At 33.6% G+C, this 16,894-nt stretch overlaps 1 protein-coding gene across 1 annotated transcript; it reads right to left on the bottom strand.

The window, feature by feature from the left end:
• Positions 1 to 4,405: 4,405 nt before the first annotated feature.
• Positions 4,406 to 16,793, bottom strand: LOC106077044 (uncharacterized). Its single transcript, XM_013237835.2, has 7 exons — positions 16,673 to 16,793; positions 16,468 to 16,577; positions 16,098 to 16,154; positions 14,708 to 14,992; positions 13,730 to 14,059; positions 5,264 to 5,467; positions 4,406 to 4,526 (listed from the first exon to the last, which is right to left on the bottom strand). The coding sequence occupies exons 2-7, from the start codon at positions 16,517 to 16,519 to the stop codon at positions 4,486 to 4,488; spliced, it is 969 nt and encodes a 322-aa protein (XP_013093289.2). The 5' UTR covers positions 16,520 to 16,577; positions 16,673 to 16,793; the 3' UTR covers positions 4,406 to 4,485.
• Between the last annotated feature and the right edge of the window lie 101 nt (positions 16,794 to 16,894).

The raw sequence follows: 16,894 nt of genomic DNA on the forward strand, positions 1-16,894 counted from the left end.
TGTAAAATGTTTTACACGTTTCGGATGTTCCTTCAGAGTTGAAGATAATTACTTCCTAGTCCAAACCTCCCGCAGGACGACGGGGGATGGGAGCGGGCAGGGTTTGAACCCTGGGCCATCCATAAATCTGAACGACAGTCCAGCGCGCAAACCGCACGACCAGGCAGCCATCCGATGGTCAAAAGTAATAATGTTTCAAAGATTCATTTGCCGTAAATTTAAATTTAAATTTAATAAAAAAAATAGTAGATTAGTTTTAATATATTAAAACATTACAATATTGATCAAAACGTTTGGAAATGAAAATCTACACTTTTTTTTTACACTTTAAGTTTAGAAATTGAAATTCTACATCTTAATCTAGTCTATTTTAGTCTAAACTAGATATAGAAATTCTAGATCTAGACTCTAAAATAATTTTAATTAGAATATAAATCAGATCTAGATATACTGTAATAAAAATCTAGATCTAGTTTAGAAAATCTAGATTAGATCTAAATCAAGATATCATTCCTTTTTTAAACGCGAGTCACATAACGAGGCTTAATAAACATTACTATACCGAGTTCTTTTTTCATTTCATTTGAAGAATTAATTCCATATAACGTCAGAGGGAAAAAAAAACACTACGTCACACGGCCTAGCTAGACTAAAAATCGCCTTCATCTATAAGAGCCATTTATCGAGTGTTCATATACTTTGGTGCACCGAGTGCGTTCTTTAAGCATTTCATTTAAAGAATTCATTCCATATGACGTCAAAGGAAAAAAAAACACTACGTCACACGGCCTAGCTAGAATAAAAATCGCCTTCATCATTACGAGCCTTTTATCGAGTGTTCATAGACATTGGTGCACCGAGTGCGTTCTTTTAGCATTTCATTTAAAGAATTCATTCCATATGACGTCAAAGGAAAAAAAAACACTACGTCACAAGGCCTAGCTAGACTAAAAATCACCTTTATCAACACGAGCCATTTCTCGAGTGTTCATAGACATTGGTGCATCGAGTGCGTTCTTTTAGCATTTCATTTAAAGAATTCATTCCATGTGACGTCAAAGGAAAAAAAAACACTACGTCACACGGCTTAGTTAGACTAAAATATGTTTTCATTAATACAATCAATTTTTTCGAGGGTTAATAGACATTGGTGCACCGAGTGCGTTCTTTTAACATTACATTTAAAAAGTCCATTCATATGACGTCAAAGAAAAAAAATTCCATTACCTCACAATAGGCTAGTACCGGTACCATAAAAAAAAATGTCTTTATTTACACGAGATATTTAACGAGGGTTCATAGACATTGGTGCACTGAGTTCTAATAGATATTATTTAAAAAGGATCAAAGCCACATTGTTTTTGCGTTTTGTCTGTCAGTCGGTCTGTCCGTTATCTTGATATAAAAAAAAAACAACTAAAAGTTATTAAAAACCTTTATTTTACGTTTCAAAACATCGCAATAATTTTTAGGTATGAACAAAATTGAAAAGTTTATATAATAGATTGTTCCGGATGTTTGTATAAATAGTAAAAGAAAAAGAGAATTTCAGATAAATGTAATACCGTTAATTAAATTTTTTGGATGGTCTCGTATAAAAATTAGATGTACTACAGCCACGTGGAGAGATTTTCATACCTTACTTTGGTGTTTGGATTCTGTTTTCCTTAAAAATCGGAACATAATATTAACGATAATTAGATTTTTTAATGTTTTAGGTAGAAAGTTAAATGTACTGTAAGAGAGTAGTGAGTTAAAATATTTTTCATAAAAATCCGTAAAAACATTATTTCGTAAATGAGAAGATTATTTGTTTATTAATTAGAAGAGGGAGTTCAAACAATTATTTGGCGTTAGTAGATTTTTAAATAAATTCGGAAATTTCTGGCGACGATTTGTAAGAAACAAAATCCGTAACTTTCTTTATCGATTACAAAACTTCTATGTTATGTTTTACAAGAAAATTAAATGTCTAAAAAGTAATTTTCAGTAATCAATTCTAGTAAATTACTTTTTTTAAAAGCCTTATGCGATTTCAAACAATCATTAGGCATAATTCATGTTTTATAAAACAATATCCGGAACATTTTTACACTTAATGAAATATAAGTCAGTATAGAGATTATGATTTAGCATTAATATGCTATTTACATAAAAAACGGAACAACATATTATTGATAATGTGTTTTTGCAACGTTTAAGCATGGAAATTGAATGTAATATAAGTTAGAAGAGCAAACAAACATTTGTTGGCGTTGATTAGTTTTGCACAAAAAAAATCCGGAACAATCAATTTTAGATACTTAAAACTATTGAGATGTTATGGGAGGAACATTAAAGGGTAAATCAGATTTTCAATAGCTTTTAGAGTTCTAGTTTTTTAAATCTAATCGTGACGGACAGACCGACCAACAGACAAAACGCACAAAAATAAGCTTCTTTTATTCGGATGGGGGCACTAAACAAAAAATAAATAAAATCTGATTTTTAAAAAAAGTTTAAGGAATTGGTTTAGCACCTGATCATGTTGCGACGTTACGCTACTGCACGAAAATCGCTGCATAAAAAGTCCATTTAAAAAAATGTGCGTGATATTTACATACAAAGTGCATTATTAGCCTTTATAAACAAACAGAAATGTTTTCTTTTAATTTTAGCAGCTAGTTGACCAGAAAAAACGTCTTTAACTATTATTTGTATTTGTTGTAAACATTTCCTGTACATTTTAAAAATATATTTGACTTAGTGATACTGAAAATACACAAATATTGTCCATCTTTGTTAGCATATTGTAACATTGCCTCCCTTACATTTACGTAATTGTTTTAGAATTGGTGTATTTTTATGAAAAAATCGCTTGCATAATTAATTTTATAAATTAAACGGTTTGCTTTTAGAAAACCAAAAGTAGCCGTTGCACCTAAACTTTTCAAGCCGGATTTAATGATGAAATAATATTTTTCATATCTCTTCTAGTTTTCGAGATCTGAGTGTGACAGACGGACAGACGGACAGACGGACAGACGGACAGACGGACAGACGGACATTTTGCACAAACCTAATAGCGGCTTTTTCCCCTTACGGGGGCCGCTAAAAATTAGAATGGCTCTAATAAATGATTGGATAAATATGTTCTTGTTTAAAGGGTCATTTGAATGTTTAATTGTTTTTTTAAACAATTAGTATTGACTTATTAGGTTCCAATAAGTTCCACCCTGCTTGTTAACATTTCAACGGGCTAAACTGCTTAAAGCCTGCGTTTTTATACAGCTTAACTGTACCGTATTAGAAAAAATAATAATTTAGTATTCCCTATTATAATGCAAAGATCTATGATATTAGGAACTAAAAGAAACGAAAGGTTACAAAGACTGTTTGTGTGGAAACACAAACTCAAAATCGGCCCACGAAGTAGTCCACCCAGGTAGGAAAAAAGGCAGGTTACAATATTTTCAGAAAAATATAGATATTAAATTCTATCAGAAGTGGTCCACCCAGGCAGGTAAAAAGGCAGGTTTCAATATTTTCAGAATGCAAGAAAATGGAGAAAGAAGGTTGACAGATCTTGTGTGGTGCCCCATCGGTGCAGCTGACTAAAGGATAGGTGAAAGTGAATGTGAAGTTAGATGTCAACCTGGCCTAACTGATGTCTTATAATGAATATCTAATTGATCTAATTGTTTGTAAAGTGTCAATCTCTTATTCAAAGCCTCAAAAAAAAAGAAAAACATTTCCGTAAAAGAACAAAAAACAATTCCTCAGGTACAGAGCTCCATGTTCAAGCATGAGATCTGCAGTTCTCTATAATTTGTTGTTTTAAATTATGTCCAACTTATTTGCATAATGAATAGATTTTTTCTCTTTTAAAAAAATTTAACATTTTTAGTAAATGTAGTATTTAGTATTACAGAACTTATATAATTTAACAATACATTGTAAAAATTAATATTTTTTAAAATCAAAAATGTTAAACCATTTTCATAAATGTGTTAGAGAAACGGTAAATAGCCGTCTCCCTTACTTAAAAGTTAAACAAAAGAAAAAAAAAAGGTCCAGTGTTTGTTATTTTAAATAGTGAATAGTTGTAAAAATGGTGAATTTTTTATGAAAAAACTGCTTGCATAATTGATTTAAAAAATTAGATTTTTCGCTTTCAGAAAAGAAAAAAAGTAGCCCTTGCATCAGAACTTTGAATGATCTAAAATATCATAATGTCAGATTTTCCTTTTCTCTTCTATTTTCTGAGATCTAAACGGGGCGGACGGACGGACAGACGGACAGACAGGCCACACAGAACAAATAGCGTCTTTTTCCCTTTCGGGGGCCGTTAACATAAAATATTAATGTTTTGTTAGTAAATTCTAGAATCTTTCCTCTTTATAAATATTAATTTAAATGAGAGAAATTAAGTTTGTAATTTATTTATTTACATGATTTACAGCTTAAAGTCAAATATCTCTTCTACAACATTGTGTCTAGATCTACTCAAAGAACTGTCATCATTTCCGTGTGGGTGGGTCTGTAGGCTAGACAGGACAGAAGAAAAAAAAAATTATATTGTAAAAGATATTTTTTTTAAATGCTTATATTAAGCGTACTTGTAAAATTAGTTTGCATCATTTATGTAATTAAATTTGTAATAGATCTAGACAAACAATAAAAGTCATTTACAGAGATAAAAATAAAAAAGAGAAGACTTGAATTTGACTTCATGACTCAATCATTTTTAGTCTTCTCAAGCTAACACGGCAACCACTCTGCTAATGGAGAGCCAATGTATATAGGAAAGTGTCTAGTTATCTATTGCTTCTATAGTCACGTCCTATTTTTCAGATTTGTATTAACTAAGACGACATATAAAGGGGACTAATTCAGCTTATACCACCACTTCAATCAATTCCACTTCTTTCCCTTGTTCGAGATATCAAACAATATAATTTATTACTAATAGTTAGTTAACTAATTGGTTATTTTTTTAATGATTCTTGTCTTGTCAGGTAAAAGAACTAATTGTGCAAAACTTCAGTTTGATCAGAGATTGGGTGTGGGAGAAATAACGTGTACAAACTTTTTGCCAGACAGACAAAGTGAGTTGAAATAAGCTTTGTAATAACATATAGAAATATTTATTTTAAAAAATATATTGACTTATGGTCCTTAATTAATACTGAACACTATTTGTTTAAAAGAAAATTGGATTGAGGCTTTGGTGAAAGGGGGGTAATAGTTAGCATGAAAACAAAACAATGTCCAAAACACTTACTGTCCAACATTTGTCCATTAAACACCTTATCCGGCTTCTTGAGGTCAAAATTATTCTCACCGCTCATCGTGAGCTCTGACCTCAGGTCACCGCGAGATTTGCCTCTGATGAATATGACGCAGGTGACGGAAACCAGAACCACGATTATCCCGCAACAGATTCCAAGACCTACCCACAGCCAAATGTCATCAGAACTTGGAATTTCTAGAAGCAGAAACAACAAAATGAACTGATAGAGTTTAGTTATTTTCCTTAACGGTAGTGTAGAGGCTTTAGAAAGTTGTATTCTATAAGTTCATATAAGCGCCACGAACAAAAAAAATCACACAATACATCAGTGGTAACCAACATTTTGCAATACCTCTATTCAACTCGTAATTACGTGGAAACTTCTGGATGGGTGGATGGGTAAAACATGGGAGGTCACGGATCTCCAAAACAGCTTTAATGATTTTAATAGAAACTTGAAAGTTGCTGCATATCGTAAGTAAAAGAATTACTAGCTCATTGACCACACTAAGGAAAACTCTAGTTTGACCGTTATAATTTTTCAAAGTGATATATGGATGTGTGTCTGTGTACATAATTAATCTCTATTACATTCTGACCTTCATTCTTTTGGAAGAAGTTTATTGTGCCCAAGAAAAGGTTCTTCGTGGAGTTAGTGAAAAAATTGTACACTCCTCGCCCCTGCCAGCAAGGGCCTGGGGGAGCGCTTTTCAATTTCATTGCTCTTTATTAATGGAGCCCAGCCACTAGTAGACATGTGTAACTTCTCTTGACTACGATTTTGGAATTAGGTGACTATTTTCCTTTAGATGTTATATCGAAAAGGGAAGTTTTATCGTCTAAATCATCTGTTGGGGGGTTTTAAACTAAAATATATCTGGAGTTGTTTTTTTTTTAAAATTCAAAACTACATTTAGCTACGGTCATAGAATTTGGTGACTGTAGTTTGCTTTAGAAATAATATTTAAGAGAGAGGCGTTCAACCTTAAAACGCTCTGTAGGGGGATTTAAAACTCAAAACTATCTTGAGGGGTTTTAAACTAAAAAAAGCCATCTGTAGGAGAGGGGTTGAAACTTATAACCCCCCATTGGTTTGGCTACGCTCAAAGAATTTTAGTGTGTAATTTGCTTTTTTAGTGGCCCCCGTAAGGGGAAAAAGCCGCTATTAGGTTTGTCTGTTCGTCTGTCCGTCTGTCCGTCTGTCACACTCAGATCTCGAAAACTAGAAGAGATATGAAAAATATTATTTCATCATTAAATGCGGATACAAAAGTTTAGGTGCAACGGCTACTTTTGGTTTTCTAAAAGCAAACCGTTTAATTTATAAAAATAATTATGCAAGAGATTTTTTCATAAAAATACACCAATTCTAAAACAATTACGTAAATGTAAGGAGGCAATGTTACAATATGCTAACAAAGATGGACAACTTTTGTGTATTTTCAGTATCACTAAGTCAAATATATTTTAAAAATGTACAGGAAATGTTTACAACAAATATAAATAATAGTTAAAGATGTTTTTTCTGGTCAACTGGCTGCTAAAATTAAAAAAAAACATTTCTGTTTGTTTATAAAGGCTAATAATGCAATTTATATGTAAATATCACACACATTTTTTTTAATGGACTTTTTATGCAGCGATTTTCGTGCAGTAGCGTAACGTCGCTACATGGTCAGGTACTAAACCTATTCCTTAAACTTTTAAAAAAACACAGATTTTATTTATTTTTTGTTTAGTGCCCCCATCCGAATAAAAGAAGATTATTTTTGTGCGTTTTGTCTGTTGGTCGGTCTGTCCGTCACGATTAGATTAAAAAAACTAGAACTCTAAAAGCTATTGAAAATCTGATTTACACTTTAATGTTCCTCCCGTAACATCTCAATAGTTTTAAGTATCTAAAAATTGATTGTTCCGGATTTTTTTGTGCAAAACTAATCAACCCCAAAAAAAATGTGTTTTGCTCTTCTAATTTATATTACATTCAATTTCCATGCAAAACGTTGCAAAAACACATTATCAATAATATGTTGTTCCGTTTTTTATGTAAATAGCATATTAATGCTAAATCAAAATCTCTATACTGACTTATAATTCATTAAGTGTAAAAATGTTTCGGATATTGTTTTATAAAACATGAATTATGCCTAATGATTGTTTGAAATCGCATAATTTACTAATATTACACTTATATTATTTGACAATGCGTCACTATAATTTGGTTATCAATATCAAATTGTTCCGTATTTTCATCTTTAAACAAATTTTAAAAATATCGACAATAGGTTGTTCAGGGCTTTAAAAAAAATTAATTTACTAGAATTGATAACTGAAAATTACTTTTTAGACATTTAATTTTCTAGCTAAAACATAACATAGAAGTTTTGTAATCGATAAAGAAAGTTCCAGATTTTGTTTCTTACAAATCGTCGCCAGAAATTTCCGAATTTATTTAAAAATCTACTAACGCCAAATAATTGTTTGAACTCCCTCTTCTAATTAATAATCAAATAATCTTCTCATTTACGAAATAATGTTTTTACGGATTTTTATGAAAAATATTTTAACTCACAACTCTCTTACAGTACATTTAACTTTCTACCTTAAACATGTACAAATCTAATTATCGTTAATATTATGTTCCGATTTTTAAGGAAAACAGAATCCAAACACCAAAGTAAGGTATGAAAATCTCTCCACATGGCTGTAGTACATCTAATTTTTATACGAGACCATCCAAAAAATTTAATTAACGGTATTACATTTATCTGAAATTCTCTTTTTCTTTTACTATTTATACAAATATCCGGAACAATCTATTATATAAACTTTTCAATTGTGTTCATACCTAAAAATTATTGCTATGTTTTGAAACGTAAAATAAAGGTTAATCAATTTTTAATAACCTTTAGTGGTTCTTTTTTTATATCAAGATGACGGACAGACCGACTGACAGACAAAATGCAAAAACAATGCGGCTTTGATCCTTTTTAAATAAATTCTATTAGAACTCAGTGCACCAATGTCTATGAACCCTTGTTCAATATCTCGTGTAAATAAAGACATTTTTTTTATGGTACCGGTACTAGCCTATTGTTAGGTAATGGAATTTTTTTTCTTTGACGTCATATGAATGGACTCTTTAAATGTAAGCTAATGTTAATAGAAAGCACTCGGTGCACCAATGTCTATTAACCCTCGAAATATTGCTCGTATTTATGAAAACATATTTTAGTCTAACTAAGCCGTGTGACGTAGTGTTTTTTTTTTCCTTTGACGTCATATGGAATGAATTCTTTAAATGAAATGCTAAAAGAACCCACTCGGTGCACCAATGGCTATGAACACTCGATAAATGGCTCGTATTGATGATAGTGATTTTTAGTCTAGCTAGGCCGTTGACGTAGTGGTTTTCTTTTACCTTTGACGTCATATGGAATGAATTCTTTAAAAGAAATGCTAAAAGAACGCACTAGGTGCACCAATGTCTATGAACACTCGATAAATGGCTCGTAATGATGAAGGCGATTTTTATTCTAGCTAGGCCGTGTGACGTAGTGTTTTTTTTTTCCTTTGACGTCATATGGAATGAATTCTTTAAATGAAAGGCTTAAAGAACGCACTCGGTGCACCAATGTCTATGAACACTCGATAAATGGCTCTTATAGATGAAGGCGATTTTTAGTCTAGCTAGGCCGTGTGACGTAGTAATTTTTTTCCCTCTGACGTTATATGGAATGAATTCTTCAAATGAAATGAAAAAAGAACTCGGTATAGTAATGTTTATTAAGCCTCGTTATGTGACTCGCGTTTAAAAAAGGAATGATATCTTGATTTAGATCTTATCTAGATTTTTTTAAACTAGATCTAGATTTTTATTACAGTATATCTAGATCTGGATTTATATTCTAATTAAAATTATTTTAGAGTCTAGATCTAGAATTTCTAGATCTAGTTTAGACTAAAATAGACTAGATTAAGATGTAGAATTTCAATTTCTAAACTTAAAGTGTAAAAAAAAAGTGTAGATTTTCATTTCCAAACGTTTTGATCAATATTGTAAGGTTTTAATATACTAAAACTAATCTACTATTTTTTATTTAATTTAAATTTAAATTTACGGCAAATGAATCTTTGAAACATTATTACTTTTGACCATCAAAATTAAATCACCTCTTGAATATTATTTGCGAATATGCAGATCCGACAGGGATCCGACTACGACGGGGGCCGCCTCTGAGTTTGTGTAACACAAACTCTCTTTGTAATCTTGTTTTATATTGAAAAGGTATTGTGAAATTTGATTTTTTTTTTTTTAATTTTGAAGATTTTTAGCTTCAAACCCCGCTGGCGGCGGATTTAAACTAAAAACCCCTTTGGCTATGCTCATAGAATTTTGAGTGCATAATTTTCCTTTTTTTTTTATATTGATGAGGTATTTTTAGCTTCAAACCCAGCTTAAGAGGGGTTTAAACTCAAAACCCCTTTGACTACGCTCATACAATTTTGAGTGTGTAATTTGATTTTGTATGTTGAAGAGGGGTTTATCGTAAATTTTGGAGAGGGGTTTAAAATGAAAATCTTTCTTAGGTGTGCTCTTGGAGTTTTGGGATTGTTGTTTGCATTTTTTGTTGTTTTATAGAAGAGGGGGATTTAAATGCAAAACCCCCTTGTAGGGGGTTTCAAACTCAAAACCCCTGGTAGGGGGTTTAAAGCTCAAAATTCCCTTGGCTGTGCTAGGGCAATGGATGGTTTAGTATTAAAATTTCAAAAAAAAAAAAAAAAAAATTAAAGCAAAAGATCAGTCATTAAACTCCGACCCCCCCTCCCCGCGGGGGGGGATTTCATTTGGGGGGGGGGAGGGTTTGAACCCCAACCCCCCTGACTACGCCCATGATATATATATATATATATATATATATATATATATATATATACATATATATATATATATATATATATATATATATATATATATATATATATATATATATATATATACATATATATACATATATATATATATATATTAGGGGTGCACCGGATAGTCGCTCCGGCTCCGGCTTCTGCCGAATATCCGGCGTTTTTTACTATCCGGTGGTATTCGGCTCCGGTCGGATATCACTACCGGATAGTAAACCGGATAGTAAAAAATACACATATTTAATATGCATAAAGTGGACCTCGTTCCATTAATGTCTGTTGTAGAATGTATTAATGTTTATATTAAAACAAAATAATGTGCTTAAAAATAGAGCCATTATGAATAATGCACCAAACATCGTTTATTATAAAGACAAGGCGTGTTAATAACTTATTATAAATAGAAATGAAACTTTACATCATAAATGCGCTTTACATACAGAGCAGCAATGGCTGACACTTTTTTCAATTTGTCTCGACCTTTGAGTAGGTTAGTTAACATGTTAAAATGCTACATTCCTTGACTACGTCAAGCTGACCAGACGTCTGTCTAGCTGAGCGGGTTTATCTCCAGAGGTAGAGATGAACAACTCCCACCCCTTTTATTTGTTTAGTCCATCACATTGAGTTTTTTTTTATAGGTAGGTGACCACAAGTTCAATACGATGGACGTAAGTTTACTGTCAGCGTATTGACACTCTCTAGAGGTCACACCTTTCGAGGGAACTGAGTTTGTTTATTTAGTAGTTAATCTTTATTAGGGGGGCTGGACTACAAGAGCCACACCTCTAAGGTAACCAGGTATATTTCCAGATGAACAACACCCTCCCCCTTTTATTTGTTTAGTCCATCCCATTGAGTTCATTGATTGACAGGTGACCCCAAGTAAGATACGATGGACGTAAGCACTCTCTAGAGGTCACACGAGGGAACTATGTTTGTTTACTTAATAGCTAATCTTAATTGGGGGGGGGGGAGTGGACTGGACTTCAAGCCTAACATCTACACGGGTATACGGACAAAGAGTTTGCTTATTTGGAGAAAAATCTTAATCACGTGGTTGGGCTAGAGGCCACACCTTTTCAAGTGTGCCGAGTTACTTGAACATAAATCTCAATTAGTAAGCTGGACTAAAGATCACACGCACCTAAACGAGTGACCTTTAGCTACACAGAACACAAACCGCGAGATTATATAGCCCAGTAAGCCAGTAACTAATTATTTTGTAGAAGACACGACCAGAGCTATATCTTGAAATGGAGAGCTAAACACCCCCTACTCTTTATTTCTTTGGTCCTTGACACCCAATTTATTGATAGACATTGACCATTTTTTAAGTCAGAATGAAAAAAACACAACGTGCTAACAAAGATATTACACTGTTGGTAAATATTTTTCTAACGTGTTAACTTGAATATTACTCCTGCAGTTAAGTGTCTTGATTTGATAACAATATTCTTAATAATTTGTGACAGTCAATTAACTCCCTGTTATTACTAATTTTTTTTACTTAAGATGCGTACTTAGCCACTGTGTATCAGGCTAGGACGACTTTTACACACCTGACATCCATAGGCTTACTATCGTTCCCTTTTGTAACAGTTACTGAAACCACGAATAAAATAATTAATAAGTAATAATTAAGGAAGCTTTTTCTAACATACGTTCTTTGCATTTAATGTTTCTTACGTACGTTCTTTGCACAATAAAATAAAACAAAGATGTGCATGTTTGCGTGTGTGTATTTTTTTTGCCTTGTATTAAAACCTTTAGAAAGAAAGCTAATTTCATTGTTTAATTCTTTTGACTTAATAAATAACGGAAAACCTTACAGTAAATTTTAAAATCGCATAAAATAAATTGAATAATAGTACCGTAGTTAAATCTAGCAAACAAAGAAACAATATGCTGGAGCGTAAAAAAAAACAACCTTGACCTCTAACTAGTGGACGGGTATAATTTATCTATATGCTTGACTGACCATGCCAATGTGTTATCTTTTTTGACTGACACCCAACTCTATTGCGTGCGTATGCTCAAGGAAAAAACAATGCGTGATGGTTAACACAAACAACTATACACACTACACTAGGACTACATGTGTAACCTCACTAGGTATATCTGACCAGGTTGTTGGTCTGAAATTCATGAACACATTCATCCGACCACTATACAAGGCAGATTGCAATTTACTTATGAGAGATTTACATTAGTAACTAGTTAAATATATACTAACATTATTTACATTGACCTTCCTACACACATCCTTTACAGTTGGTGGCATCGTACATACACACAGACACACTCATGCTATACAGATTTTTAGAAATACTGTTAAGCTTGAATAAATCAATCAGTAACAGAGTTTAAAACAATACGGTATATAAAAGGAAAAAAAAACAACCAATATAGGTATGTTATTTAACAGTTTCGTAAAATGTTCACAAGCTATTAACAAGACACTTAGGTATCCGGCTCCGGCTCCGGCCCCGGCCGAATATCAAATTTTACTATCCGGTCATATCCGGCTCCGGCCGGATATCAAAACGTACTATCCGGTGCACCCCTAATATATATATATATATATATATATATATATATATATACATATATATATATATATATATAATTTTGGCTGGAGAACTAGAAAATATTTCTCTTGAATAGACTATAGATCTTCTAGTATTTCCGTATGCCTTGATGAGTTTAATAAATTACTGTCCAGGAATATTTTGCGCATCGTCTAGTCTACATCCGAAGGCCTATGAAAAGTGTAGTTCACTTCACCAGGATTCCTTCTAGAGGGGAGGAGGAGGGGGGGGGGCGGAGATCATTTAGAGAAATGCAATCGCTCTGTGTATAAGTATTTTGAAAGTGTTTCTTGTTTCCCGCCCAGGTTGCCATTCAAATTTCGACACACGTCACCGGGAAAAAATCGTTGGAGTCTATAGGAACTACGAGTAGCTACATGGTCAATAGGTTGTAGACAGCTAGTCTAACGTTGGGATCGTATTATTTTAGTGACACTGAACTTGAACAAACAAAACTTGAATAAACTTCTTTTGTAAACAAAAATGAACTGAAATTTCATGGGCAATATATCCAGTTTTCATCTTCAACGTACAGAAACACTCCAATGTTGACCAATTTAAAGAAACAAAACATCTTCCTTCTAAACTTCAATCAAACGTTCCTCTGGCTCTCAGTTGTCAACCTCCAGTTTTAACTTCAACATTAGCGTCCCTCCATCACACGTTCACCACTCACCTGGTTGTCTTACTCGTAGTTACGTCATAATCTATACAGCTAATTCAAACACGCACACACAGGCAAGCATGAACACACACACACACACACGCACGCACGCACAAACACACTAGATAAAACTATGCCTCTACATCATCATCGTAAACTGTGGGTTTAAATGTCAAAGGGCATGATGGCACCACGTAAAATGCCGGATGTGGCCTGCTGGCCGTAGTTTGAGCATCACTGCAATAAAGATTTTGGTATACTTTCTTCTAGGATACTCACCTTTAGGAAATGACTTGACCACACGAATTCTGTGCTCCAAGCTGCCCACAGAGTTCGTCATAATGAACTTATAATTTGTGGTGTTCTCATAGTTGAGGTCATAGATGACCAGAAACACCCAACCGGACGATAACCCTCCGGACACGTAGGTGGCGCTGTACTTGTCTCCGCCCACTACCCACCAAGAGGTATTCTGCTGATAAAGCAACTCGAACTGATTGACATCTGGAAATCCGAAGACGTCGAACGCCATGTCGGTGTTAATATTGGGTGACGTTTGTATGAACTGTATCTGCTCAGGGGGGAGCGGGTATTTCAAGGCTGGAGCACCTGGCTCATACAAAGCAATTACATCGTTATGAGTAGTCTATAAGATTGTATTAACGTCATATGAAACAATGGTTACATTTGGCATTAAAATCCATTTATAAAAGCCATGGAATGCCTAATACCAACAGATGACAAATATTCGAAACAAATAATAATCTATAGCAGTGTTTCCCAATTTTTTTCCTTAACGGAACACTTTGCACATTCTGAGTATTTAGCGGAACACTTTCTTTTTTTTTAGAGAGATTAATTCAAGTGGTGGCCTACTAGTTAATTATTCCAATAGTTAATGGGACACCTATTCAGGCTCGTGAAGCACTAGGGTTCCGCGGAACACAGATTGGGAAACACTGATTGATAGTATTCAAAAGGATGAGCAATACACAGCACGGATGATGATGACGATGATGATGATGATGTTGATTAAGACGACAATAATGATGATGAGGATGATGAAAATGATGATGACAAAGATCATTTGATGATCACAATGATGAAGATTAGAGGCATGCATAAAAATCCCTCCGATGTACGTCATCTAATTGGAGCACATCTGGTGGCCGACATATTTATTTAGCTAGTTTATAAAACTGATGCATTTTCACAATACTAATAAACAAGTTAACAACATTATATTTATACGCTTACATTTGACGCTGACATTGACCGTTGCCTGTCTTTGATCATTTGCTTCATCCAAAGTCCGGCATGTGTACTGACCTCCGTCTTTACAAGTGACATCTGAGAGTGTAAACTGGACAGAATCTTGGTTGAAATAGTGAGCCTCAAAATTCCCATAACCGTTACCAGTGACCACAGCTCTAACCGATGTCGTACCTGGTATATAACAATAGAATGTGACATCCATCCTGGGCTCTACTGTCAAAGCCTTGGATCCGTTGGCTATAAAATAGATGTCTGCCCCATTGTTGTCTGGAGGAGGAAAAAAAAAAAGATCCAACGTCAACATTGTTGAAAATTGAGGAATGACTTCCATGGAGAAGTTACTCTTGTATAGATAGTGTAGAGACTTATAAATAGGTATGTTACTTTTATTTACAAAGAGACCGAGTGGTTCATACTAACAAGTATATTCATCCCAAAATAGTCTTTACTGAAATACACTAAGGACCTAAATAGAATATGTTTGATTAGTTTGATCATAAAAGTATGAGGTCGCATTGTCGTTGGGTCTTACACAAAGGAACAAAAGCTTAATTCACCAACAGTTCATGAACTCTAGCCTAATGATTGAACTAAGTAATGGAACGTTTAATTTGATTGTCCAGATATTTACATAGTACACAGTATGTAAATATCAATACTTCAGTAATCTCTTTATTACGTATCATATATACAAGTATAGTTTGGTGGCTGAGCAGTAAAACGCTTGGCTCACGAACGTAGGGGTCTCGAATTCGAATCCCAGTGAATTTGCGCTTGGGATTTTTAGAGCGAGCCTGAGTTGTTCCAAATCTAAGGGGTACCTGACATACTTTGGGGGAGCAAAATCTTTACACCAACAGCCCTCATAGATCGCAAGGACTGAACAGGTGACATTTATCTATTATACATACAATCATACACATATATTTAGTTAGCATACCTTTCAATTACAATTTAGTTCATTGTGAACAATAAAATAAATTGAAGTTATGAACATCATACACTGTAATAGTAGTAACATACTGGTACATAATCTTAATCCACGAACTGTCCACCCATTTTTGAATTATTTTATGTTCATTAAACAATACAAATATAATATCATTATACATAATTGTATTTATATAGAAATAATGCTATTTTAAACTAATGGCTTATGGCTAGCAACAATTGGAAACGTGTGAATGAATTAAATAACCAAACTCTCAGTAACACTATGTTAAATATGATCTTGTTAATGAATATTCATAACATCACCTCCTCTAAGGGACACTATTCCAAATATTAATCAAGTATTTTTAAAACACTTTACTTTTACTTCTTCAGGATTACTAATTTATTTCATTTTATATGGTAATATTTTTCCACTCACCTAATTCAACAGACAGTAAAGATCTATCACCCAAGGCACAGACAACTCCGGTGTAGACTGTAAAGATAAAGACAATACATAGAGTTATCTTTCAGTGACTTTGGTCCATACGCTGCCTTCTTTCCATACCCTGTCAATGAGACTAGAACTGATATAAATAACTTTAAAATGGATGTGTTCTGAAAAAGTCCATGAGTCCATTCCTAATAACTTTGTGTAGTGTAAATTAGTTGATTTTGTCCGGGCTGCTTTCTCAACAATATATGACACAATCTATGGAGGTCTTTTATAAAACTAAGAAATCAACTTAACCATTTTAATATCACAATCATGTGTCAGTGACAGCGTAACAAGCTAGTACACTATTTACCTGTAAAGTAGCACAAACATATCAAACTGTTCCTTATCACTGCAGACTTCATTGTTTGAACGATTACTCCGACTGTTTGCTAGTTCCTTCAATTGTCTTGCCCATTTCGGCTAAAAATACAAATAGATATATATCCCAGAGAAACAGTGTGTTATTGTATGACAATTAAATGGTAATTAAATCTGTTAAATATTGGTGCACTTACGTCCGTTAAGACCAGGTCTATCACAGTGCTGCACGCTAACATAGCCACAGTACAAGACTGTGACACAGGCATTGAAAGCTCTCACCTGAATAGAGGGTCTAATATACACTGCACATAAACATAACCACTGAAGCGTGCTATCCAAAGTCGACTTTATGCATAAAAACGTTAGTTGACCGTAAGGTCATGTCAACATACCTGGGTGTGAGAGTTTTCCTCCAG

This window comes from Biomphalaria glabrata, chromosome 6 (genome assembly GCF_947242115.1).
Source record: "Biomphalaria glabrata chromosome 6, xgBioGlab47.1, whole genome shotgun sequence".
Lineage (NCBI taxonomy): Eukaryota > Metazoa > Mollusca > Gastropoda > Planorbidae > Biomphalaria > Biomphalaria glabrata.